The 21,662-nt window shown below is 53.7% G+C and overlaps 9 protein-coding genes across 9 annotated transcripts; 6 read left to right on the top strand and 3 right to left on the bottom strand.

Moving 5' to 3' along the window:
- Window positions 1-311: 311 nt before the first annotated feature.
- Window positions 312-2,496, bottom strand: J4E93_010925 (uncharacterized protein; the record flags this gene model as incomplete). The annotated part of the gene is made up of 2 exons (XM_049348801.1): window positions 312-2,249; window positions 2,305-2,496. The coding sequence occupies 2 exons, from the start codon at window positions 2,494-2,496 to the stop codon at window positions 312-314; spliced, it is 2,130 nt and encodes a 709-aa protein (XP_049194034.1).
- Window positions 2,497-2,916: 420 nt separating this feature from the next.
- On the top strand, window positions 2,917-3,231 carry J4E93_010924 (uncharacterized protein; the record flags this gene model as incomplete). Its single annotated transcript, XM_049348800.1, has 2 exons — window positions 2,917-2,950; window positions 3,008-3,231. The coding sequence occupies 2 exons, from the start codon at window positions 2,917-2,919 to the stop codon at window positions 3,229-3,231; spliced, it is 258 nt and encodes an 85-aa protein (XP_049194033.1).
- Window positions 3,232-3,711: 480 nt separating this feature from the next.
- Window positions 3,712-5,402, top strand: J4E93_010923 (uncharacterized protein; the record flags this gene model as incomplete). The annotated part of the gene is made up of 4 exons (XM_049348799.1): window positions 3,712-3,952; window positions 3,999-4,016; window positions 4,066-4,354; window positions 4,499-5,402. 4 exons carry the CDS (start codon window positions 3,712-3,714, stop codon window positions 5,400-5,402), a joined length of 1,452 nt encoding a protein of 483 aa, XP_049194032.1.
- Window positions 5,403-5,717: 315 nt separating this feature from the next.
- J4E93_010922 (uncharacterized protein) lies at window positions 5,718-8,025 on the top strand (the record flags this gene model as incomplete). Its single annotated transcript, XM_049348798.1, has 4 exons — window positions 5,718-6,089; window positions 6,658-6,992; window positions 7,039-7,566; window positions 7,629-8,025. The coding sequence occupies 4 exons, from the start codon at window positions 5,718-5,720 to the stop codon at window positions 8,023-8,025; spliced, it is 1,632 nt and encodes a 543-aa protein (XP_049194031.1).
- A 151-nt stretch (window positions 8,026-8,176) lies between these two features.
- J4E93_010921 (uncharacterized protein) lies at window positions 8,177-9,612 on the top strand (the record flags this gene model as incomplete). Its single annotated transcript, XM_049348797.1, has 3 exons — window positions 8,177-8,472; window positions 8,522-9,091; window positions 9,165-9,612. The coding sequence occupies 3 exons, from the start codon at window positions 8,177-8,179 to the stop codon at window positions 9,610-9,612; spliced, it is 1,314 nt and encodes a 437-aa protein (XP_049194030.1).
- Window positions 9,613-12,233: 2,621 nt separating this feature from the next.
- J4E93_010920 (uncharacterized protein) lies at window positions 12,234-14,531 on the top strand (the record flags this gene model as incomplete). Its single annotated transcript, XM_049348796.1, has 1 exon — window positions 12,234-14,531. One exon carries the CDS (start codon window positions 12,234-12,236, stop codon window positions 14,529-14,531), a length of 2,298 nt encoding a protein of 765 aa, XP_049194029.1.
- Window positions 14,532-14,822: 291 nt separating this feature from the next.
- Window positions 14,823-15,851, bottom strand: J4E93_010919 (uncharacterized protein; the record flags this gene model as incomplete). Its single annotated transcript, XM_049348795.1, has 2 exons — window positions 14,823-15,036; window positions 15,091-15,851. 2 exons carry the CDS (start codon window positions 15,849-15,851, stop codon window positions 14,823-14,825), a joined length of 975 nt encoding a protein of 324 aa, XP_049194028.1.
- Window positions 15,852-19,008: 3,157 nt separating this feature from the next.
- Window positions 19,009-19,770, bottom strand: J4E93_010918 (uncharacterized protein; the record flags this gene model as incomplete). The annotated part of the gene is made up of 2 exons (XM_049348794.1): window positions 19,009-19,525; window positions 19,580-19,770. 2 exons carry the CDS (start codon window positions 19,768-19,770, stop codon window positions 19,009-19,011), a joined length of 708 nt encoding a protein of 235 aa, XP_049194027.1.
- Window positions 19,771-19,994: 224 nt separating this feature from the next.
- On the top strand, window positions 19,995-21,274 carry MDM10 (Mitochondrial distribution and morphology protein 10; the record flags this gene model as incomplete). The annotated part of the gene is made up of 3 exons (XM_049348793.1): window positions 19,995-20,091; window positions 20,145-20,423; window positions 20,472-21,274. The coding sequence occupies 3 exons, from the start codon at window positions 19,995-19,997 to the stop codon at window positions 21,272-21,274; spliced, it is 1,179 nt and encodes a 392-aa protein (XP_049194026.1).
- Between the last annotated feature and the right edge of the window lie 388 nt (window positions 21,275-21,662).

The raw sequence follows: 21,662 nt of genomic DNA, 5'->3' as shown, positions 1-21,662 counted from the left end.
AACCTGCTCAGAATTGTACATACGACCATAGGACAGTGAAAATTAGGCTTCCCGTCCGCTCAGCCATATACAAGCACTGTACCGGCGGATTAGTAGTTAGGTGGGTGACCACTAGCGAATCCCCGCTGTTGTATGTTTTTGTCTTCTTTTTTGCTATTTTTTGGTGGCTCGCCGTGGAGCGAAAGCATTTCGCAACCCCATGTATTTTGGCGATAGCCTATCTCCAAGGCACACTCTGCACACGTGCTGCAAGTCGCACATTAAATGCCTCCTAATAATCATACATCCTAGAACAAAACCCTCCCAACCGATCAGCGACGTCTGTCCCGGCTACGGCTCCTCGCACTGCGGCTCCTCCGCCTACGTCTATCCCTATCATCACGTCCCCTATCTCTGCTCCGCTCACGACTTCTCTCCCTAGGCTTGCGCTCGCGCTCTCGATCTTTATCCTCGGCCTCAGCAGCAGGAGCACCGCCAGGTTGATAGCAGTCAGACTCCAAACGCCTACTACCACGGTCTCTACCGCCGTCCCAACGATCATAGTCTCGGGCCCTGTAGCCCCGTGCGCGGTCACGGCTATCATCACGCTTGCGAGGCCGACTATCATCGCGCTTGCGGTCACGGCTGTCCTCGCGCTTCCGAGCACTGCCACTGCCAGTACCTCCACCGCCACCGGGTACATAACGGTCGATGTTCTCGGGGCTTCTGGAGCGACGGCGGCGCCCGGATGCAGGGGATCTCTCGCGCTCACGACGTCCGCCTCGTGAGCGGGAACGTTCTCTATCTCTGCGACGCTCCTCTCGAGGTGGCGACGGACTGCGCGTTTCATAGCGTGACTTGCGGCGGCTGGTGTGGGTCTCTCGTGAGCGGCTGCGACTCTCGCGACGGGACGGTTTCTCATCTCGGTCGTCGCGATCGCGTCGTCTACCGTCGTTTGAGGGCCGGTAGGAATGTCGATCATCGTCACGTCGAGAACGGCGGTCGTCGTCGAAGCGCGAGCCACGCCTGTCGTACCGACTTCCGCGGGACTGCGATCGGTTCCTGCTACGCTCTCTCGTGCTGCGCGCGACACTGGGGGATCTGCCACGCTTCGAAGGCAACTCAGGTCGCTTGTCATCCCATCGGCCCTTGGCCGCCTCTGTTGCGGATGGGGCATCTGTCATAGTGGTATCTTCGTCCTTCGCAGCCGCCTTTGGCGTACCTGGAGCGGGGGACTTTGCGTCTTTGCTGGGTGACCTTTCAGATCTGCTGTCAAGCCTGGCCAGTCGAGCCTGCACGGGATCGCGGGGCACGAGCGACTTGGGAGGCTGAGCTTTTCGCATTGGTGGTTCGAGTGATTCTGATCGCGGAAGCAGAGGCCTGCGTTGTTGTGACTTCTTCATCTCCGCACTTTCCTGTAGCAGGAGCGCCAATGCCGTCTCATCATCAACTTTGATGTCTTCAGGCTTGATCGACAGACGGCGTTCAGGCGACCTGGTCTTTGTCCTACTCCTTCGCCTGCTCCTGTCTCGTCCACGCCGGTCCCTTTCACGATCGGGAGTCCTGCTACGGCCACGACCACTGCGATGGCGACCACCGCGATCTCGGTCAAGCTCCTCTTGTATGCGCCGCTCTCGTTCAGCGTCTTCTTCGCGGATCTTCTTGAGACGGGCTTCTCGGCTCTTCTCATGCTCCTCTCGCTCCTTCTCGCGGCGTAGACGCTCCTCTTCTCTCTCCTTGTCAATTCTCTCTCGGTCCTTGCGTCGGCGCTCTTCGTCTTCCTTGTCGCGCTCTTCACGCTCCTTGCGCCTGCGCTCCTTCTCCTCTTGTCGCGCCTTCTCACGGGCTTCGTCCTCTTCCTTCTCGCGGCGCTTGCGCTCTTCCTTCTTTGCCCTCTCCTCGCGTTCTCTCTCGCGCTCTGCCTCCAACTCCTTTTCTCTCCGGGCCTCACGCTTCTCTCGACGAGCGTCTGCTTCTTTAGCCCATTCCTCTTCGCTCTTACTGCCTCGCTTCTCCTCTTCAGCAGCCGCCTCAGCGCCTATCTCGGCAATGCGGTACTCGCGCATTTTCGGTACGCCATGCTCATCAATCAGTTTGTCCAGCAGAGTATTGACCGTGTTCATAATGTTGCCGTAGATGTCGCTGCGCTCACCCGCGCCTTCTATAAGTGTAGTCGCCATGCGGGGATCCTTGGACAGCAGCGAGGGATTACGGTCGGTTTCGCGGTCGACGAGCTCCTTGAGGGCGGCTTGCAGTTCATCCTTAGCAGGCTGGTGCGCAAACGTTAGCCTGGCATATAGTAGTAATTAACCGTTGACCACCTACTCCTGACACGTATTGCTTCATCAAGTCTCTGCGTATGTCGTCGTATGCGCCCTTCTTACGGAACATGTGCACCAGGCTGTCGATGGCCGATCGCTTCGCCTGGGAAAGCGGGAGTTCCGATGGCCTCAACTTTTTGCGCATAGTCGCAGCTCCATCGCTTTCACTTGGGCGCTTGCGGCCGACTTCCGCCATGGTTGAATTTACGTGATTGCGATCAGTCGTTTTGTGTCGTTTGTGTTGCGGCCCGGCGCATCAAGACGGGGTGGGAAAGGCTGGCGAGCAGCGAATGACGTAGGGGGCTAGGCTGGTGCGCCAGCTCAAAATGGTAATAGTGAATGGATTGTAGAGCGAAAGCTAAAAAGTGAGCGACGATATCAGGAGAGGCGCGAAAGCGGCATTGTCGCGGAGGTGAGGTCGGCGGACGTTGGTTCCGCATCCGCGTGGGTGGTTCGTTCTTGGCGTTCCGGAGCTTGACGATGGAGCATCGCAGCCCAGAAACCCAGTACTGGTACAGCGGTGACAACGCGCCCTCACGACACCCGCCCCGATTGCTGCTGCAGCACAGAAGGAGTCTTCCACACGAAACAACTACCACGATCACACCCGCTCACCATGGTCCACAAGATCCTCTTCTGGAGCGGTTTCGGTATGTCCCCAACCGCCCGCGCACACCCCAAGGGCCTCTACTGACGACATATACCAGGCGTTGCCGCCCGGCTATGGCAACTCGGCATTGAGATGCGCCCGCTCTTCAACAAGGAATCCCTCTGGGTCTACCCCCTCTACGCCGGCGCCGGTGGCAGCTTCGGCTACTGGCTCACTGGCGTTGAGAACCGCCAATTCCGCCTTCTAGCCGACCGACGAGACGCTCTACTCGAGAAGCGAGCGCGGAGGAAGGAGCGTGAGGAGGCCGCTGGTACCTCATAGGCGGCCATGGCCTACAATGGCAAGAGACGGTGGTGTGAGGGGTAGGGGAAGCTGGGACTGGGCGCCGCACACACGGCCAGAGCGTCATCTCAACTATAATGGAATTGAGACTATCATGCGCTACTTCCAGCGCCCATGATGAGCGGATATGGGTATGCAATATGAGCGGGGTTGGATGCGTGTTGAGAGCAGCCTCTACCACATCTTGGCTGGCGACTCGTTCTGTACAAACTTCATTTCATACGAACTACAAATGCAAAATCTCAATCAAACACCTATGCCAAGTTGTGCTCAAAATGCGAGGTATTTCCTAGTCGCGTAACGCGTGACACCCTAATGAATTAGTGCATGACTCCTGCCTCTGCTATTCTGAGCTCATGGAAAGGCATCCACCTTTGCGAACACCCTGTCAACATCACCATGACTTGAAAAACCCGCGCCACGACCCATGTGGTCAACCAACATTGCACGCATCTTGCCATGTCTGCCGAGAACTTCCTTTCGCCTAACGGCGACCACGCAACGCCGTCTTCGCCGATGTCCAACGGCAACCTCAAAAGCAAAGGCATCGTCGTGTTCTCGGGCGGAAGCGCTGCGAACAATCTAGTCGATGTGTTCAAGAAAGTCAGAGAAGACAAGAGATGCCCGCTGAGCTATGTCATCCCTATCAGTGATAACGGCGGCAGCTCGTCTGAGCTGATACGCGTCTTCGGAGGCCCAGGTATGCGCCGTCTGAGGCAGGAACGACCCAATACTGACGTTCACAGGTATCGGCGATGTGAGAAGTACGCGAATGTTCTTCGAGAACAATGATCTAGATGTTAACCTTCCTAGGTCGTCTTGTCCGCCTAATCCCGGATGACCCCGATCACGATGACAGCGAGAAAGCAGCTATCAAGACTTTCTTCAACCACAGACTACCCAAAGAACGGTCTTCAGCCCGAGATGAATGGCTGCAGATTGTAGAGGCTGAGCATGCACTCTGGACAAACATCTCGACGGCGAAGAAAGAGCTTATACGATCGATACTCAATGTTGTCGCATACGAGATCGTCAAGCGTCGCCGGCCCTCGTCGAGTTTTGACTTCTCAGGTGCGAGTATCGGTAACTTGTTTCTTACTGGGTATGTAATTCATGCACTCATTTTGGTTTGTACCATCCATATGATCGATCAATTTCCGACTTCATCGTCTCTGTTACGTTTATCATAGCGTATCCTCCTCAGCGCACCTACCCGCATCAAACTCCTCGTAGCTGACACTTACAGCGCTCGACTTTTCACTGGGTCGTTTGAGTCAGCCATCTACCTACTCTCCAGCATCTGTTCCGTGCCCAGCCACACATCAGTCTTACCGGCGATCAACACCAACTTCACACATCACATCTCAGTCAGCCTCGCAAACGGTGACACCATCACCGGCCAAAACTCCATCTCACACCCTTCCATATCCACAGCCCTGGTATCGGGAGGTGCACCAATAATCGATGAGACCGAACAGCACGATCGAATCGAAGACGCCAATTTACCCGGATCTTTACCGACTCTTCGAAAGCAATACATCACATTCTCTAAAGCGGATGAAGAGGAGCTTCCAGCCAGAATCGAAAGGCTGTGGTACATCAACCCTTACGGCCAAGAGATCCGACTTTCCGCGAACCCAACGGTGCTCAATGCATTGAACGACGCGCAGGCTGTCATATACAGCATCGGCTCGCTCTACACATCCATCATCCCTTCATTGGTTCTCAAAGGTATCGGCGAAGCCATCAGCAACCCCGCAATCCGCTACAAGATCCTCATTCTCAACTCGACCATCGATCGTGAGACCGGACCGTCATCCAACCCATACTCCGCCCTTGATTTCATAGCTGCCATCGCGAAAGCATGTGAAGACTCCAAGAGCGTGTTCGGGCCACTCGATAAGAGTCAGTACAAGAAATACGTCACGCACATCATACATCTCCAAGGGCCAGGCACTCCGGCAGTTGACCGAGACGAGCTGAAGAGTATTGGCATTGAACCAATTCGTGTATATGGGAAGAAACATGAGGGCGAGAACTTTGTTAGGTATGATGGCACGGCTTTGATTCAGGCGCTTGAAGTTACGATGGGGAAGAGGGATCCGAGGATGCCTAGTCGACGGAATACGTTGGAGGGACCGGCGAGGTGAATGAGGATTTTCTTCCCATCACATTTCGAATTTGGGTCTGCCTCCTTTGATATCAAGTTAAAGCATGTTCTCTTATTCTCATCTTCTTGCCAACGGCAACACTTGCCGTACGCCCCACCTCGCCTCGCTAGGAACGAAGACCAAGCGCCTCTAGCTCGATTGCTGCCTGCGCTCTCGTCTTCTAGCTCTTTTGCTCAAGCCTAAGATTTTGCCGCGCTGAGTATATAGTCGTTTGCGCGCGCGTCGCTATGTTCATATCTCCATCTCGCTACCCTACAACTCTACAACTTCATACCTAACTCTCATTCTTCCACAATGCCACTTCCTACCCCCGTTATCCCCGATGAACACAAGAGCATCATGAACCACAACGCATTCGATCGCCTCTACTGGTCCGTCCTAGACCCAGCAGGCATATCGAGCGTGCAAGTCGCCGAAGAAAACGAAGACGCTTCCCCATCTTCCAGAGCCTACCTAACCGACCACCCCCTCGCCCTACAACCGGCAACAACAACCAATGCCAACAAACTCATCTTCACCGCAAAGGACCTCGGTGTACACGCCAGTGAATGCCACATCTGGAGCGACGGCTTCGAAGAACCAGAAGACGGGGTCGAGAACCTAGAAGACGCCTGGAACTACTTCGTCATCGAGACGGAAGACGGTAGCCCGTTGCTCGTTCGCGACGTAGTGGTCCAGTTCCACGCCTGGGCGAATCGCCCTTTTATCAAAGACAGAATTCGGGAGTCGCTACTTTATTTGTACAACGCGGGCTGCGACAATTCAAGCCATGTACCGAAGGGTGTGAAGATATTCTTGGAATCGGTGGAGCAGTATGGGAGTTATGATGGGGCTTGTGCGCCTGTTGTTCATGTGAATTTGTGGGTGGAAGGGTGTGACGATAAGGATGCGGAATATTTTTGGAAGTCGCGCGTTAATCCTCGGAAATACTCGGTGTAACAATTCATTTCCGACAGCTTGAGTCGGTGCCTGGTGGCCTTTGTTGGTTTTATATGTGCCAAGCAGGTATCTCTGTACTAAGCGCAGATCCTTCCATTTCGGGTCGCCCCTTCATCCAGTCTCTCTATCGTGCCACTCCAGACTGGCCTATGATGCATCGCAATCTACACGGCTATAATTTGCTCGCGATGTTAGGGACGCGAAAGTTCCCATTGGAAGCGCATATATCTGGTTGCCGGACCCATACCCTTTACCAGCTTTCTCATAGCGCATACCACAATACATCCATCGTCAGCAAACTATCATGGGCTCCATATTCTCATCAATCAACTCACCCGAGTCTTCAAAGCCAGACTCTCGGCCTCCTTATGATGGCCTGACTCGATACCCGTATGTGCGTAACGGTCAGCTTGTCCCCGTCGAAGCGAATCCCACTATATGGTACGAACGCCTGTTTGAGGTTGCGGACTGTGTACAACACCAAGACACGGACAAAGTCATCATATCCACCCCCATCTGCGCTGAAGACAACGGCTTTTATCCAGACCCCAGATCGAGGCATGGCTGGCCAATTAAGCGCTTGCGGAAGGCGTACGAGATCCTTGGTGAACCACACCCGCGGATCGTTCGGTACGTATGACTCTCGTCGTGTACTTAGCCACGCTCAATCTTTTAGGTATATCGGCGCGCTGTACAGCACTTCGGGTGATGGCATAGTCGTTGAGAAGCTGGAACCAGGCCAGCTCAAGAGGGTTGAGGTGCCTGCAATGACAGTGCCTGTAGTAGCGCGAACGATGTCGCACGACGACAAGATCATGCTATCGCTATATTACCGATGGGCGATACAGGCACTCTCTGCCTTTCGGTTCATGCATGCTAGATCCATGTGCATTGGGTTCTTCTCATCGCAACTCGTGTGGATACGCCCGGACTTCTCGCTCGCAGTGGGTGGATTCATCAGCGCTAGTGCACAGGAGATAGAGGATGAGCTCTGGAAAGATACTGAAGAAGACACTCAGGCGGCCCGACGAGAAGCTAACTTCATAGATGAAAATGGGCGAGAGATAGAGAGCACCGCTAGCTGCGGTTGGGACGAGGGTGAGTGGGCAGGCGACGACATGATATATGATATGGTACATGGTGAGAATTCTTTTGATGAAAGTTACTACACAGGAGGTGTACAAGGAAGTGTAAAGGCAGACCTGTGAGTATGCGCGAACCACGGTATACGCACAAAAGATTACTGACCCTATCTTCACACTCTAGCTTCTGCTGGGCTACATTCGTCTGGCGACTCATGACGAACGACTTCACTGCTGTGTCGCCATCGCGTCGTGGGCCTTTTCGTGGACTATGGGAGCCTGCATGGCCCATGGAAGGAGGCTACATGAGAGAAGACTCGCCAAATATATCTAACATTATCGATGAGAGACAACGGCGCAAGCTATTCCAGCAGCTAGAGAGAGCTAGATTGGGACATGTTCTGGTTGGCGCTTGGAATAATCGATATGGCAGCGTGGATGAGGTTGTTCGTGATATCGAGTTGGCAGCAGTCGAGGTGGGCATAACCATCTCTGGCGACGAGGTTGACATTGGTGAGAAGTGGGAGGATGTGTTCGAGTTCAAGGACGGGAAGCTGGGTTTCAAAGTTGGATCTGATTAGGGCAAGCTTGATGGGGCTGCCAAGCAGGCATCATTGGCACGGTTCACGAGGCGCGATGGCGCTTGCCTCAACCGGCAACACCTGGGTCAGTGTATAAAGTACGCAGTGTAGCGCTGTTCAGAACTTCTAGGATTCTGTCTCGTGCTGCCTCATGGGTTCGGCATTTTCATATCTTAATAGGCCATTGCCTCAAGATGAAGAGCGAACCATCGCAACGCAGTCGCCATATTATCCCCCCGAAGCCAGCATAGAGCCAGAAGACACGAGAAGATGGTACTGCGAGTTCTGGGACCATGCATGCGCAGTACCTCACAAAGATGGGAAGAGCATCATCATCTACGAACCGAAAGATGAGGATGAGGACACAAGGGCTAGACCAGGATGGGCGATCAAACGGCTACGGAAAGCTTATGAGCTTCTTGGCGAAGGGCATCCAAGGATTGTTCGGTATGTAGGGTTTAAAAACAGTGCTTAACTTCCATTAACGCGATGGCAGGCGTACCGGCCTTGTGTATAGCGACGCCGGCAACGGAGTGATCGTCGAAAGACTTGAACCAGGGCCCCACTGGGGCGATCTTCCTGCCATGACTTTGCCTGTTCCTAAAGAGCCTTCAAGAGAGGATCGCATCATGCTGGCCCTGTACTATCGGTGGGCCTTACAGTCGCTATCCGCCATCAGCTACCTCCACTCTCGCTCTGTATACCTGACGTTCTTCTCGTCTACCAATGTGTGGTTGCGACCCGATTATTCACTGGCTATCTCAGGTTTCATTAGTGTTGATGGGCCAGAGCTTGATGCCGATAGTAGACGAGAGGCTTGGAAAAAGGAGAAGCGGTACGAGAGACGAGAGCGAAGGGTCCAGGAATGGTGTGCTGCCGGAGCTCCAATCTCAGAATATCCTGTAGACGAGAGTGAGGGCGAGAGCGATGATGAGAGCGAAGAGATACCGGAAGACTTTTCCGGTGGTTGGGATACCTGTGAATGGGTGGGAGATGGCGGTGCTATATACTACGACGACTATCCCACGGACTTTCCTCGAACGTGTGGAAGTCATCGTGAGTCCCTGTGAGTAATCATCGCTCTCCCATCAGCCAAGGCCTACGTGGGACGCTTCGCTGACTGCATCATTCCGCCATAGGTTCTACTGGGCGACCTTTGTCTGGGGACTTATGACGAATACTCACACGGCCGAAGCGCACTGCAAACGGGGCATAGATTGGGACCCATTCTCTTCACCTGAAGGCGGCCCACCGAAGCCAGCAAAAGATTGGCGTGATCAGCTTCAAGTGTTAGAAGAGGCTAGGCTTGGAAGTGTCCTGCTCAAAGCCTGGAAGAGCGAATACGAAAGCGCAGAGCAAGCTGCCAAAGATGTCAGAAAAATTGCGGAGAAGATGGGTATCAAGATCGTCAGCAGTGCGTCGGAAGTTGATGACGCTTGGACGAACGTGTCCCAGCAGGATGAAGTCGATATCGGCGAGCCTTGGGAGGACGTTTTCGAACTAGACCAATCCAAAGAGAAGTGGGGCGCTCGAACGCTTAGGTTCAAGCGGCAAGGCACGCATGTGAATTTGCCTGTGGCAAGATAGAAGGCAAGACCATGGCCACAGGTCGGTCATGTTTGTCGTTACGTACTATCAGGCGCGCACTTTATCCAGTATGCATCGTGTTCGAAGACCCCGTTCTGAGGCGAGAAATATCCGTATGCTCCTCGCTCATGGTCCTTCGGGACCCTTCATGCATGATTTGCAAGCGAAGCAGGCAGTTGTTGGCGACACGAAAACGAACCAGGCTGCCATCGTAACTTTCTGAGGCTCTGCGACGCTGGTTATGTGACACACCATGACACCCCCGCGCATGCATTGCATATCGCCCGACGGATCAACTTGTCAAGAAACCTGTCTCTGGCTGCTGGAAGGTCATCCCAACATGCTCTCATCGGATCGTCTAGTGTTGATCGCAAGCTGTCAGTCACTGCTTCGGAGTGTGTAACCGAAAGCGTGATTAAGATCGTCCTGTAATGCCACGCCATCTTGCCTCTGCCGCGGCCTGCCGGATGTAAGAGCTTGGCCGTCGAAGGATCAATCTGGCGGTCAAGGCAACGCTACCGAGTCGGCGGATTGCTGCGATCGTGCGGGGTGGTAGGCAAGCCGTGATGCTCGCCCGTGTCTCAGATATGTACGTACCCGCAGATCGTACCAGCGAGATGCCGAGCCTCTCAAGTGCCGTGTGGCTCGGAGAGTAATTTCATACCGATCAAGATATTCCGTGCTTCCGGCGGGCTTCAATCTGTTCGTTAGCAGATCTGTAGCTATCAAATCCGGTGCAGGATCGCATCCTTGCTCAGGTGGCTGTTTGTGGGCGCATGGTTTCTAACAGAACGCACTTGTGTGACTGCTTGCTCGGGCCGGAGACTTGGTCATGCTCCTCAAAACGCAGGAGAGATGGTTCAAGCCGACATATCCGGTCCGAGACACTGATATGGAGGATCTTCATGATAGAAGTGCATGAGCGAGAGCGTGTCTGCGTCCGGTGAGCGAAGATCAGGAAGTGTAACGATGTTGTATATCTATCGCGGCTACTCGTAAGAGCTGCAGTCGCTCGCACCTATTGGAACCGATTCTGGAACACGGTTGTGGTGTTGCAACCCAAACGTGCATAAGGCTGCGTGTCAAAGATGTCATCCAGCCGCGTATATGCATGTCATGCGCGGTGGATCCGGTGTGTTCGATAGGCCTCCAAAAGCGATCGAATCCGCGAGCTTCCGGCAAGAAGGACATTGGCTGGATAGAGAGCTGAAGATTGGAGGGCGGCACGAGGTGCATGGAAGGGCGTCGAACTGCAGTAAACAGGTCGACAGCAACGCGATGTGCAGTAGTAGATCGACGCTGCGCGAACGCGCGCTGAGCCGCACCGAAGAACGGTCTGGAGTCCATGTTGGAGTGTAGGCGGATTAGGATCGGCTGGAAAGATCGAATCGCACTGCGATACACCAAAGGGCGATGTACCAAAATGTTTGACATACGACACGCGCAGCAGTGATGCAAGCCGGGCTGAGTGGTATAAGTGCAGACACAGATAAGGGGTCTACATGCGTATCACCAGGTACAACTACCAGTGACTGAAAGACTTTGGCGTAACCAGCGGGTTCTTACCTCGACTTGTGGGTGGTGATTGGATGCGTTGGCCGAGCGGAACGAAGGGCAAGCAGGCGGGTTGGACGTCAGCAGGACGCTGTCTCAGCCATCGATACTCGTTACTCAAAGAAAGGGTCCTCATCTTTCCCGTACACCTTGCGATGGTGGCTTGTAGTGGTCAGTTGCCTTCTTTTGGCTGGCACCTGGGCTCGAGGCGAAAGGGGGTGTTGAGCCGTGCACGGATCAAAAGCGGGGTCATGACGCCCCGTTAGCGTGGTCAATCAATGATCGCTTCTTCCGCACTGGCACCGTGAACGTTCCTCACACCTCGACGACTTCATGTATTCAGCTCCACGGAGGGCAGGCAAAAAACGGCAAAAGTTACATCAATCATTCGCGAAGCTTCTCAACGATTGCAGCTGTAATGCATATGCGACCTTATCCAAACACCACCACCATCAGGCTGCATGCAACAACAGGCAGCCGCTATGAGTCCTCAAATATGCATGCGCATGGCTGATGCATATTTTATACGACCTTTAACTGGTCCGGTCAAAGTTGAGCCTCAAGACGTGTAGCAACGAAGCTATGCTGCGCGTTCACGCAAGAGGGCGGGGTTATTTGCCTGTTTGTCCCCCTCAGCCTGGTGGCTTAGACCGGTGAGAGCCTTGATATCACCCTCAAGTGGGGCTTGCGAGTGCCCTTCGAGACGACCAATTAACGCTTGTTTCATGTATACCCCCCGGAGAAACGACTGCATGTGGCTGTTGTACTCCTAGAAGGACCACAACCTCGCTTGCATCAACAAAGTGTTACTACTGCTCCGGGCAAAGATCAAGAGCTACAATCTTGCAGTATGACAAGAAATTTCCCAATCTATATCTTCGGTCAACGTCCTCCTGTTTCTGCCTTGGACTTTCTAGTTCGCCCTGTCATTCACTTCCCGTGTCTTCATCACATTGCTCTGCTTGCTTCGATCATCGGCATCAAGTGTTCAGTCACTTGAGCATCTAGCCATCGGCTATACTTTCTTCGTTGAAGATATCCCTCCCATAACCTCTACGAATCGTTCAATGGCGACTCCACAGCAGGCACAGTACCAGGGTCATGTACCCCATCAACATCAGAATGTCAGCCAACCACGACAAGTCCCGAATGGGCAGCAGCAGAGCTCTGGACAACAGCAGAACTTTGGACAGACCCAACAGAGGCCAGCTCAGCCCCAACAGCAACCTCTAAACCCATACGCCAACTACGATCCCCAATTGGCCTCCTTCATCTTAGAGAAGCCAAGAAACGCCACTTCCTGGGAGGATGCTGCACCTGAGCAGCAACACGTCGCACTCCAGGAACTCCACAGCGAACTGCACAAGTTTCGTCGAAACCATGGTAACGTCAAGAAGGCGTTGAACGATATCCCTTCCCCTAACTGTCGCCGGATCATCAACGAGCTCGTTGAGGACCAGAACGTTGAGCTTGCAAGGTACAACAGAACCATCCAGTACAGAATCGCAAGCGTTGTGAACAAATGGCGCTCGGTCAACCGTCGCGAAAGGCAGCTGGTGCGTGTAGACATCATTCTGGAGACCGAACCTTCTGGGTTTCAAGAGCCCGTGCAAGCGAGAGCTGTGGTCGGAGGTGCGGGCAATGTACCCCAAGATGCAAACAGGAACAAGCAACCAGGAAACTCGCAAGGTCAACAGTTCCCGAACCCGTCTAACAACCCCGGCCAAAACATGCCACAGCAACAAAGACCTCCCCAACAGCAGCAATCACAACACCCTGGCGGCCAGAACTTCGGACAGCATCCTCCAAACCCGGGCCACATGAACCCAATGGCAATTCCTGGAGGTCCTCCTCCTCCACCCCCGCCTCCGGGGATGCCTGCACCACACGACATGGGTCGTCCACCACCCCCGCCTCCGGGGATGCCTGCACCACACGACATGGGTCGTCCACCACCCCCGCCGCATGGTGGAGCGGGCCAACCCATGCCGGGTGCGCCCGTGCAGCTTCCTCTGCCTCCTCATGGCCAGCACCATGGCCCGCCCTTTGGTCAAATGCCAATGCCTGGTGCGTTTCCGGACCAAATGCATATGCCGCCAGTTGGCATGAGGCACGTCCCAGGCTTGAACCCTGATCACCTCAGACATCAGAAGAAAAACCACAGGGTTCGTCGTGATGTTTCCGGCTCATCGTCCGACAGTGACTCCTGGGAGTCTGAGTCGGAAGATTCCAGCTTTGTCAACATTGAACATGATCACATAGATGTTGATCGACGTGGACGAGGACGTCAGCGGCCCGGCAAGAGATCGAAGAAGACTCAGAGGCATCGATCGCTCAGCAAAGCTAGAGCCCTCAGTCGCAGTCGTAGCCGAAGCCGTGCGCGCAAGAACAACGTCGATCCATATATTGCGAAGACTACCCGTCGACACCGCACTTCAGACATAATTGATGATCAACGCAATGGGAGGCATAGCCCAGAGTCTTTCACTACCGAATCTTCTCGGTCTTCTCACAACAAAGTCCCGCCTGTTCATATCCACTTGAGCACCAACAATATCGTGGAAGACCGAACACGCTCCGGCAATGCCTCACCAGTTGGCCTCTCCAACGAGAAGAAGAAGAGATCTGGAAAGTACTACTCCTCGCACGGCATGGCTAGGGAGACCTCCAACTCATCATCAGAGCGTGGAAGCGGCACCGAGTCTATGAACACTACATCTGTCCACACAGCAGATGATGGTATCTTTGACACTCCTATACGCCGCCGCCCTTCTTTCACGCACGTTCATCGTCGCCAGAAGGTCTCTTACGGAAGAAGGTCTCCCAACCCATTCGGCCAGCCGCACCCCAGCCACATCTACGACGAAGATATTGACCACCGTCGAGTACAGAAGGTCAGATACCACAAGGAGACAGTGGACGACTACCCACACCCCCGAAGCCCACGCGCACACATACATGAGCATGAGTCATACTTCGATGATTACCCAACTCACACTACTCGGCCAAGCCTGCCAAACCGCCGCGCAACCATGGCCAACCCACCCAACCTCCATAACCCCTTTGCGCAATCGCACTTCCCACCCAAGCCAGTGCGCGCAGCATCGTACCTCGCAGATAGGCACGAGCCAGGCTACAGCTACCCCCAGCCGCGCGCGATTGGAGACCAAGACGAACTAGATGCGCGATACGCAATCAATGACATCCATGCGGCGCTTGAGCACATCCAGGACAAGAAAGAGCGATCAGCCCGACGCTCGAACATGATGGGCAGGAGGGACTCGGCCTTTCAGTATGATCATGATGATGAGTGGCATGCTAGGGTGCCGTTGGGTGGGCGACGCGGAGGTTATGGTGGGTACTAGGTGATACGCTTGCTCTTCTTTCTCGCTTCTCTTCTTGATGCTTTTTCTTTTCTTATGGGTGTGTCGGTCTTTCGGCGATACGTTCTGGCAGAGGTGCTGCTTCTACTCAACTCTTCGCGTCGGGGTGCCTTTCTTCTAGTCTAAAACAGTATCACATATCGTTACAATTCCTTCGCCTCCGGTGGGCACATCGGAGGTATTAAACCAATATATGTTACATAGCCAAGCTCAATACTATCTTCCCATGTGACAACTTAGTAGTGGGTGATCCAAATCCACTCCCGCAAAACGTTACTCCAGGAAGATACGAGCAGCCCTCTCAGTCTCTCGGTACTCAGCTTGCAAGTTTCTGTCTTCCAGAAAACAGTCAGCGCATATTCTTGACAGTTCGCCATAGTGACATTTCAAGTAGAAGTGCTGCTCCACGAGAAGGCCACTTTGAGCAATATGCATTGCTTCTCTATACTCGTCGCGGGTCTCGTGGTCGTGTGCCAGTCGAAGACATCTGTATACCAAATATTAGCACGTCGTCGATACGCAATTAGGTTTGCAAACCCACAGCCGCGATAGATCTTTGTCCCACTTGCCCAGCTTACTCATGAACCCGATATAGAGACGAAGTTCTGCTGCGCTCAAGCGAAGACCTTTTTCATGATACGTCCTGCAGATACTCCGCTCCGATGCATCCATCACGGCTTTTGCAGGCTTGCACCCTTCGCAATTGCAGTCGAAACCCCAACGCGCCATTAGAGCCTGTTGGCGAGCGGCGCTGTCCTCTTTCCAGAGCTTCGGGATGTAGTCGATTACGATCGGGCTACCGGCGGGTATCTCGCGTGTAGCAACTAGTCGAGCTTGGCCTGGGTGAAGCGTTTCATCGGGAGCGAATTCGTTGATCATGACCGTTGCATTAGGGATGCAGGAGTGGTAGGCTGCGCAGATGAAACGGTAGAGGATGACGTGAGCGTTGTTCACGTTGCGAAAGCCGAACTGGAATCCGTTGTGTCGAAATGCATCCACGACATACTCTAGCTTTGACGCCTTGCGTTTGGTAGTGTAGAGGGTGTTGAAGACTCCTTGGTCGAAAAGTTCGAGGTTATTGAATGCTTTCCACAATATTGACTTACTGTATTCGTGCTGTTCTTGGTAGAAAGCACCGGCTTCTTTGTCCCAAGTACTGAATCCTTTGCCTGTGTCGCACATGACCAGCGGATCTTCTGTGAGGATGAGAGCGCCCCTTTCAAACTGTTGCTGTGCTACAAGGCCTTCACCCTTGACGATCTCTACCCCAGTGACTGGTGGCGGAGGCGGGGTTGCTGCCATTGACTATCCTGGAGTCGGTAACTTTGATCGATGTGGGAAATGTGAAAAACTCGTGAGGAAAAGTCAGGTCAACCTTTTATCCTGCCAGCAGCGAGAGTTTGCTAGTTTAAAGGCACAAACAGGATTTAGCAATGAGAAAGAACCATTGAACTACTCGTTGTATGGAAAGGAACACAACGATTCGATATGTGAAAAGCAAAATGGTATATACACTACATAGACGGAATACAGGAACGAACACGCTATGTTAGCGGATAAGGACCTATGGCGGACTTGTTGTACTCGACGCGCGACCTGTCGTCGCGCTGATGACACTCTAAGAACAACTCACTCAGCTGTGGATTAAGATCTCGAGAGTAGAAATTCTTCTCAACTAACGAACCAGCATAAGCGGATGACGCTGCCTTCAAGTAATCCTGCTCACCGAAGTGGAGTCGAGCGAGCTCTAGACAACTATGTTTCAATCCTGTTAGCAACAATGACATGAAAGCTGAATGGCCCAACTTACGCGAGAGACAGTTTGTCGTCCCATATACCCAGCGAAACAAGGGCTTTGATGTAGGTCTCTATGTGCATGATACTGCTAGTCTTCTGTTCCTCAGTCACTGCAGTTGCCATAGTCCCGATTGCGGCGTGGTAGGTGGCTGCCAGATTACGAGCAGACGTATCCATAGGTATGAAAGGGTCCGTACACCCAACGCATGTACAATTGAATCCCCAATGGCTGCTCAAAGCTGCCACCCTTGTCGCGTGGTGATCCATCCAATTATTAGGCATGTAGTTCACGAAGATCTCGTCTCCCGCTAGGATTGCTCTGGTTGCTATCAGTCTGGCCTGGCCTTCTGGAAACTCCGTGCGCCTTGGCCAGATCTCAAGAGCAGCGTTCGGAACACAAGAATGGTTGATACGGCTGAAGGTCTCATACACCGCGAGGTGTATCCGGCGAGGGTTGTTGACACTATCAAAGTCGTACGCATTGTGTTCAAAACGTCGAACGACTCGGTCCCGTGTGTTGCTAAGACCTGGTTGTGGACCCAGTGCACGAAATACTGTTTGCTGCGCTGGTTCGAGCTGGGTCACGGCTTCTTGCAACACACTCGGAGCTGCTCGCTGAGCAGCAAAAAATGTGTTGGCAGTACCTGGTAGCAACCATTGGGTTTGCGGATAGTTGGTATTGCAAAAGACCAAGGCAGTTTCCGTGTGTATGAGCTCGCCTCGCTCGATGAGACGGGTTGCCATCATACCGAGGCCCCCGAGCGGGCTGTTCCCGATCTGATAGTTCATTGTAAGTTTTGGTCAGGTGATGTTCGCTTTTGGCTGTACCGCTACTGCCTGTACATGAATACTGCATTATATGCGCTGAGTACCGAGACATTTTCATTGTTAGCAAGCAACTTGGTGTTATACTCCATGCAAGACATGCGAGTGAGATCAAGACAAATGTTCGAGAACAGATGAAGTGATGATACCTAGACAATTCATCCAGTTTGCTCGACGCCGCAGCCGCAGTGGCCATGCAAGGCCTATTGTATTTGTGAACCGAATCCAGACCTAACGATCCGCGGGGTCATTTCGTATAGCAGAGTCAGTTGTGTGATAGCGGTCTCAGGCTCCGCGGTGGTGCTGCAGGCTCAGAAAAAGAAGCACGTCATGCACGCGTCCTCACATCGCTTGCTCGCCCGCTTGTACCTGCCAAGCCATCAGGGGCGCCATGTGGGGTATCTCCACTCACGCGCGCCTCCAACGCTCACTAGCATCCATTCACAACGCCATCCATCGACATCACCCAAAAAAGCAAGCCCCCATCGCGCGCATCAGCTGCTCACTTCTACCCTTTAGACTGCCCCAAGTCCAATCCATAGATTCACCGCGCCAGTCTCGCGTCAATAGGACTAGGCGCCACTAACTTTCGGGCTCGCAGCCATGTAGACACGAGAACACGAGCCCCCATCCGAAACACGTCTAGCCCCACGGAGATGACCAGACCTCTGGGCACGCTGACTGGGCGGCCATCATTGGGCGGGTTGCGGGAGAGTATTGATATGCTTGTTCTTTACGAGATCCTTCTCTATAGGGGCGGAGGGCCAGAACAGGCTGACGGGGGCAAGGTAGAGTGAATGGGGATTAAAAGTCCCTGAGAACCAGTTTTCTGGTCCTACGTGATGCGCGCGCGTGCTGGGCTTCACTTTCCATCGCGGTCGTAGTCGTCGGTCGATCCTTACTTTTGACTCTTTCGCTCTTTCCTAATACATTTTATTATCTTCGTCACTACACGTTCGAGGTTCCGCCAGCATCACTATTGAGTTTCACGACTGCCGACTGCCGTTACTAGTGCATCACAACGCGACAAGTTGGGTAGCAAGAAAGAAAGTATGAAGGTGCTCGTTGCCTTGTTTGGCCTGGTGGTCGCCGCGCTTGCGCAAGATGCCTCAACCTCAAGCTGTAAGTTTGGTCGACGGCAATAGTTTTGCATGTAGTATGCCTGGAATCTCAACTCTAATCAAGCATCCGATGTAGATACCGGCCCAATGTTCGACCCGGACACGGCGCCTTTCTTTGGCCCTAGCACCATCGTCTATCCCTCCGTCACCGAGTCCGCTCCGGTACTTTCAAACTTACCGACTCTCACACCTTCCGGCAGCACAGTCATGATCTCCATGTCTAGCAGCGCTATGGCCAACTCGACGCTCTCGACTTCAACGCTGTCGCGCAACTCTACAACCTCGCATACCTCGACACATTCTTCCACACACTCATCCACATCGGTCAGGACTTCGCGCACGGCGACTCCTACAGCGGATGAGACTTCGGCAAGTGCGTCGGCCCCGGCCGAGACGGGTGCAGGTGTTGCGAACTACCCTGAGACATTTGGAGCTATTGCAGGGGGTCTTTTAGCTGGATTAGCGATGCTGTAGCAGGTTTTAATATTCTTTCAGTAGAGTATAGGCGACTGAAAAATATATGCAGTATGCCATTAAAGCCAGTCGCGCAGAGGTCTAGCGAGGTTGAAGACCAACATAATAGGGTATATTGTGATGTGCTCGTGGGTTGACTCGAGCTTTCTGTCAAAGTCGTCTAGCATACTTTTCCCTGGTCGAACCGAACGCCTAAGAAACGCCGTCATAATGCAACTGAACTAAGCTGATCTTGCTTGTTCTTACTCCTCCATAGCTCCGACCTCTGTAACCTGCTCAGTCGCCTTGGTGTAGTAGGCCTTGAGATCGATCTTGAAGTCTGCCATGGCCACACCGAACATCTTCAGCAGCGCTGTTTGATGACTGTTCATGACCTTGCCCTCCTCGGCGATGGTGTACGGCACATCCAAGATAATCTTGCCCTTGTCCAGCCTCGTTGGCATGCCCCATTTCCTGATGGTAGTCTCCATGCTGTGCGGCAGCGGCACGTCCTCCTCTTCGGGAATCTCTCCACCTCTTGAGTGGACTACACCAGCGGGTACTGTGAAGGTCTGTGTAGCGACAACACCGGCGCGCGCAAAGTCGGTTTGCGAGTAGTTGGCAAAGTACTCGATGACTTCGCTGGGCTCGCGGTTGGTGAAAAAGAGTCCGACATTGCCGTTGAGGTGCTTGGTGAGCTCGGAGAGGTTCGAGAGGTGCTCTTCTGCGGGGGACAGGCCAAGCGCTTTCGCCATGACTTTGGTCTTTCCGAAGAAGAATCTGCGCATTCGTTAGCGTTGCGCGCATTGGATGAGAGCGCTCCCGAAGACATACCGGCTGTCTGCGAACTCCTGGCGGACCTCCTTCAGGTACGAGTTGCGCATGTTCTCTACGGCGAAGACGAAGATGTGCTCAAAGTTATCCGCCGCTTCCTGGACATTGGCAAAGAGCTTCAAGGACAGCTCCTTGCCCTTCTTGTCCGTCTTGGTAAGATGCACGACCTTCTGGCGCTTGGATTTGGGCATGGTGGCGGTATTTCGGGGGTGTTGTGGTTGGTGGTTGCGCTCAGGAAAAAGTTCGAAGTTGCGGTCGCGACTTCCAAAAAATTGAGCGGGGATTTTGGCGAACCCCCGATTGGTGCAACCGCGGCTGCTCCGCTGTGGATCCAGATGTCGCTCTCGCGCTGTCCAAAGTCTACGCACTCAACCTCACCCCAGTCCGCTCGAGATGATCAGTCGATAACACAGCGATGTTGGATTTCATGGACAGTGTGCAGCATGCATTCTACGAGGCATCGGGCTGGAACGTCGACAATTCCTATGGCGCATTGAACGCGTCGGCACGAGGTACGTCACACTGGATGTCGCGTTCTGGACTGGATGCTGACTCTAGGTGACAGCATTGCTCGACTTTGACATACCCCGTGGGCTGCGCATGCAAATTTCCTCTCTCGCCGCCCCCAATTTCGCAACCTCGTACACCCTAGGCAGTGTGGGGGTAGTCGACGGCTCAGTATCCTATCTGTACTCGTCGCTGCCACTGCGGAAGGACTTTAGGACATCCCACATCGACCTCCACAACGTGATACGAGGCTACAAGCATGTGCAAGAGTTGCGGAGACCGGACGAGAAGTGGTCGTGGGAGGTTTGGCATGCTGGCCGCCGGATAGACCGCAAGAGTGAGCTGGATGACACTGCCTTCCCGTACCCCCGCTGAGTCGAGACAGACACCCTGTTGTATGGGCGCATATTCCTACCACAGCAGAGGCTCGAAGCCCTGTACCTCCGCCGCCTCACTCCTACACGACAGCTGAGGATCGCCGCCGTGAGCGACTCCAATCTCAACAACGGCGGGACGATCCTGACGCTACTGCAAAATGACTTCGGCAAATACAGCACGGAATACATGTACAGCACAGACTCGGCGTTGATGGGCGTCCGGGGTCTTTACAACTTTGGTCCAGGCCCCAGAGTTGCGCCCGTAGAACCCGTTGCTGCAGAGCAGGTGGATCCTGTGCATGGTCGCTTCAGCGCAGGCGCAGAGCTGTACTATGGCATACTCAACAAGAGCGGGGGAATCAGCACAGGGGTGAGGTTCGCCACCCTACCCAACCATACGGGCTTCCCGTATACCATGACGCTCACGCTCAACCCGTTGATGGGAAATCTCTCTTCCACGTATGCTGTCAAGGCCGGCCCCAACTTGGCCCTGTCCTCCCGCTTCGACTTCAACTTCTACTCCTATGAAAGTGAGCTGCAGCTCGGGTGTGAACTCTGGCGTCTGCGCAGCACGACCGACGTAGATTGGGCGGTCAAGAAGTTGCGTCCAGATTGGAAACGCCCAACAGCTTCTGCAGATGACGATGTATCCGGCGTGCTGAAGGCTAGAGTCGATCAGGATTGGCGTATCGGAGTGTTGTGGGAGGGCAGAATTAAGGAGCTGCTATTCACTCTTGGTGCGAGTCTGGACCTGAAGAAGAGAGAGCAGATGGTCCGCTCTGTGGGTGTTGAGCTGCAGTACTCCTCATGAACGATAACACGCACAGACGGCAATATCCCGATCGTTAGAAAGACAAAGTATACCGTTTGCGAAGGAAGGATGCACATCGGATCGACTGCCGAACTGACTCAACCGGCCCAGCCCAGGGTCGTCGACCACTGTACTGTTCGTCAGCGGTTGTTCTAGAAACGCGTCTCCCGCACATGGTCAGGGCATCAAGAAATGTTTCTAGAAGACGATGGCGTCAAACAGTGGGACGCAAACGAGGGCCGTGAGAGCCCTACAGTATCCATGCGAGGGCGACCATGTGTTTTCTGAACACGACATATATTGCAAGCTAGGACTCGAGTAAGTAGCGAAGTGTGCATGATGGCGTAGTCTGGTCCCGAGCGGTGTAACGCTGAAACAAAGTATGGGG

Source organism: Alternaria ventricosa (genome assembly GCF_023758065.1).
Source record: "Alternaria ventricosa strain BMP 2768 chromosome Unknown scaffold_38, whole genome shotgun sequence".
Taxonomy (NCBI): domain Eukaryota; kingdom Fungi; phylum Ascomycota; class Dothideomycetes; order Pleosporales; family Pleosporaceae; genus Alternaria; species Alternaria ventricosa.
This window is presented reverse-complemented; position numbering and strand designations above follow the sequence as displayed.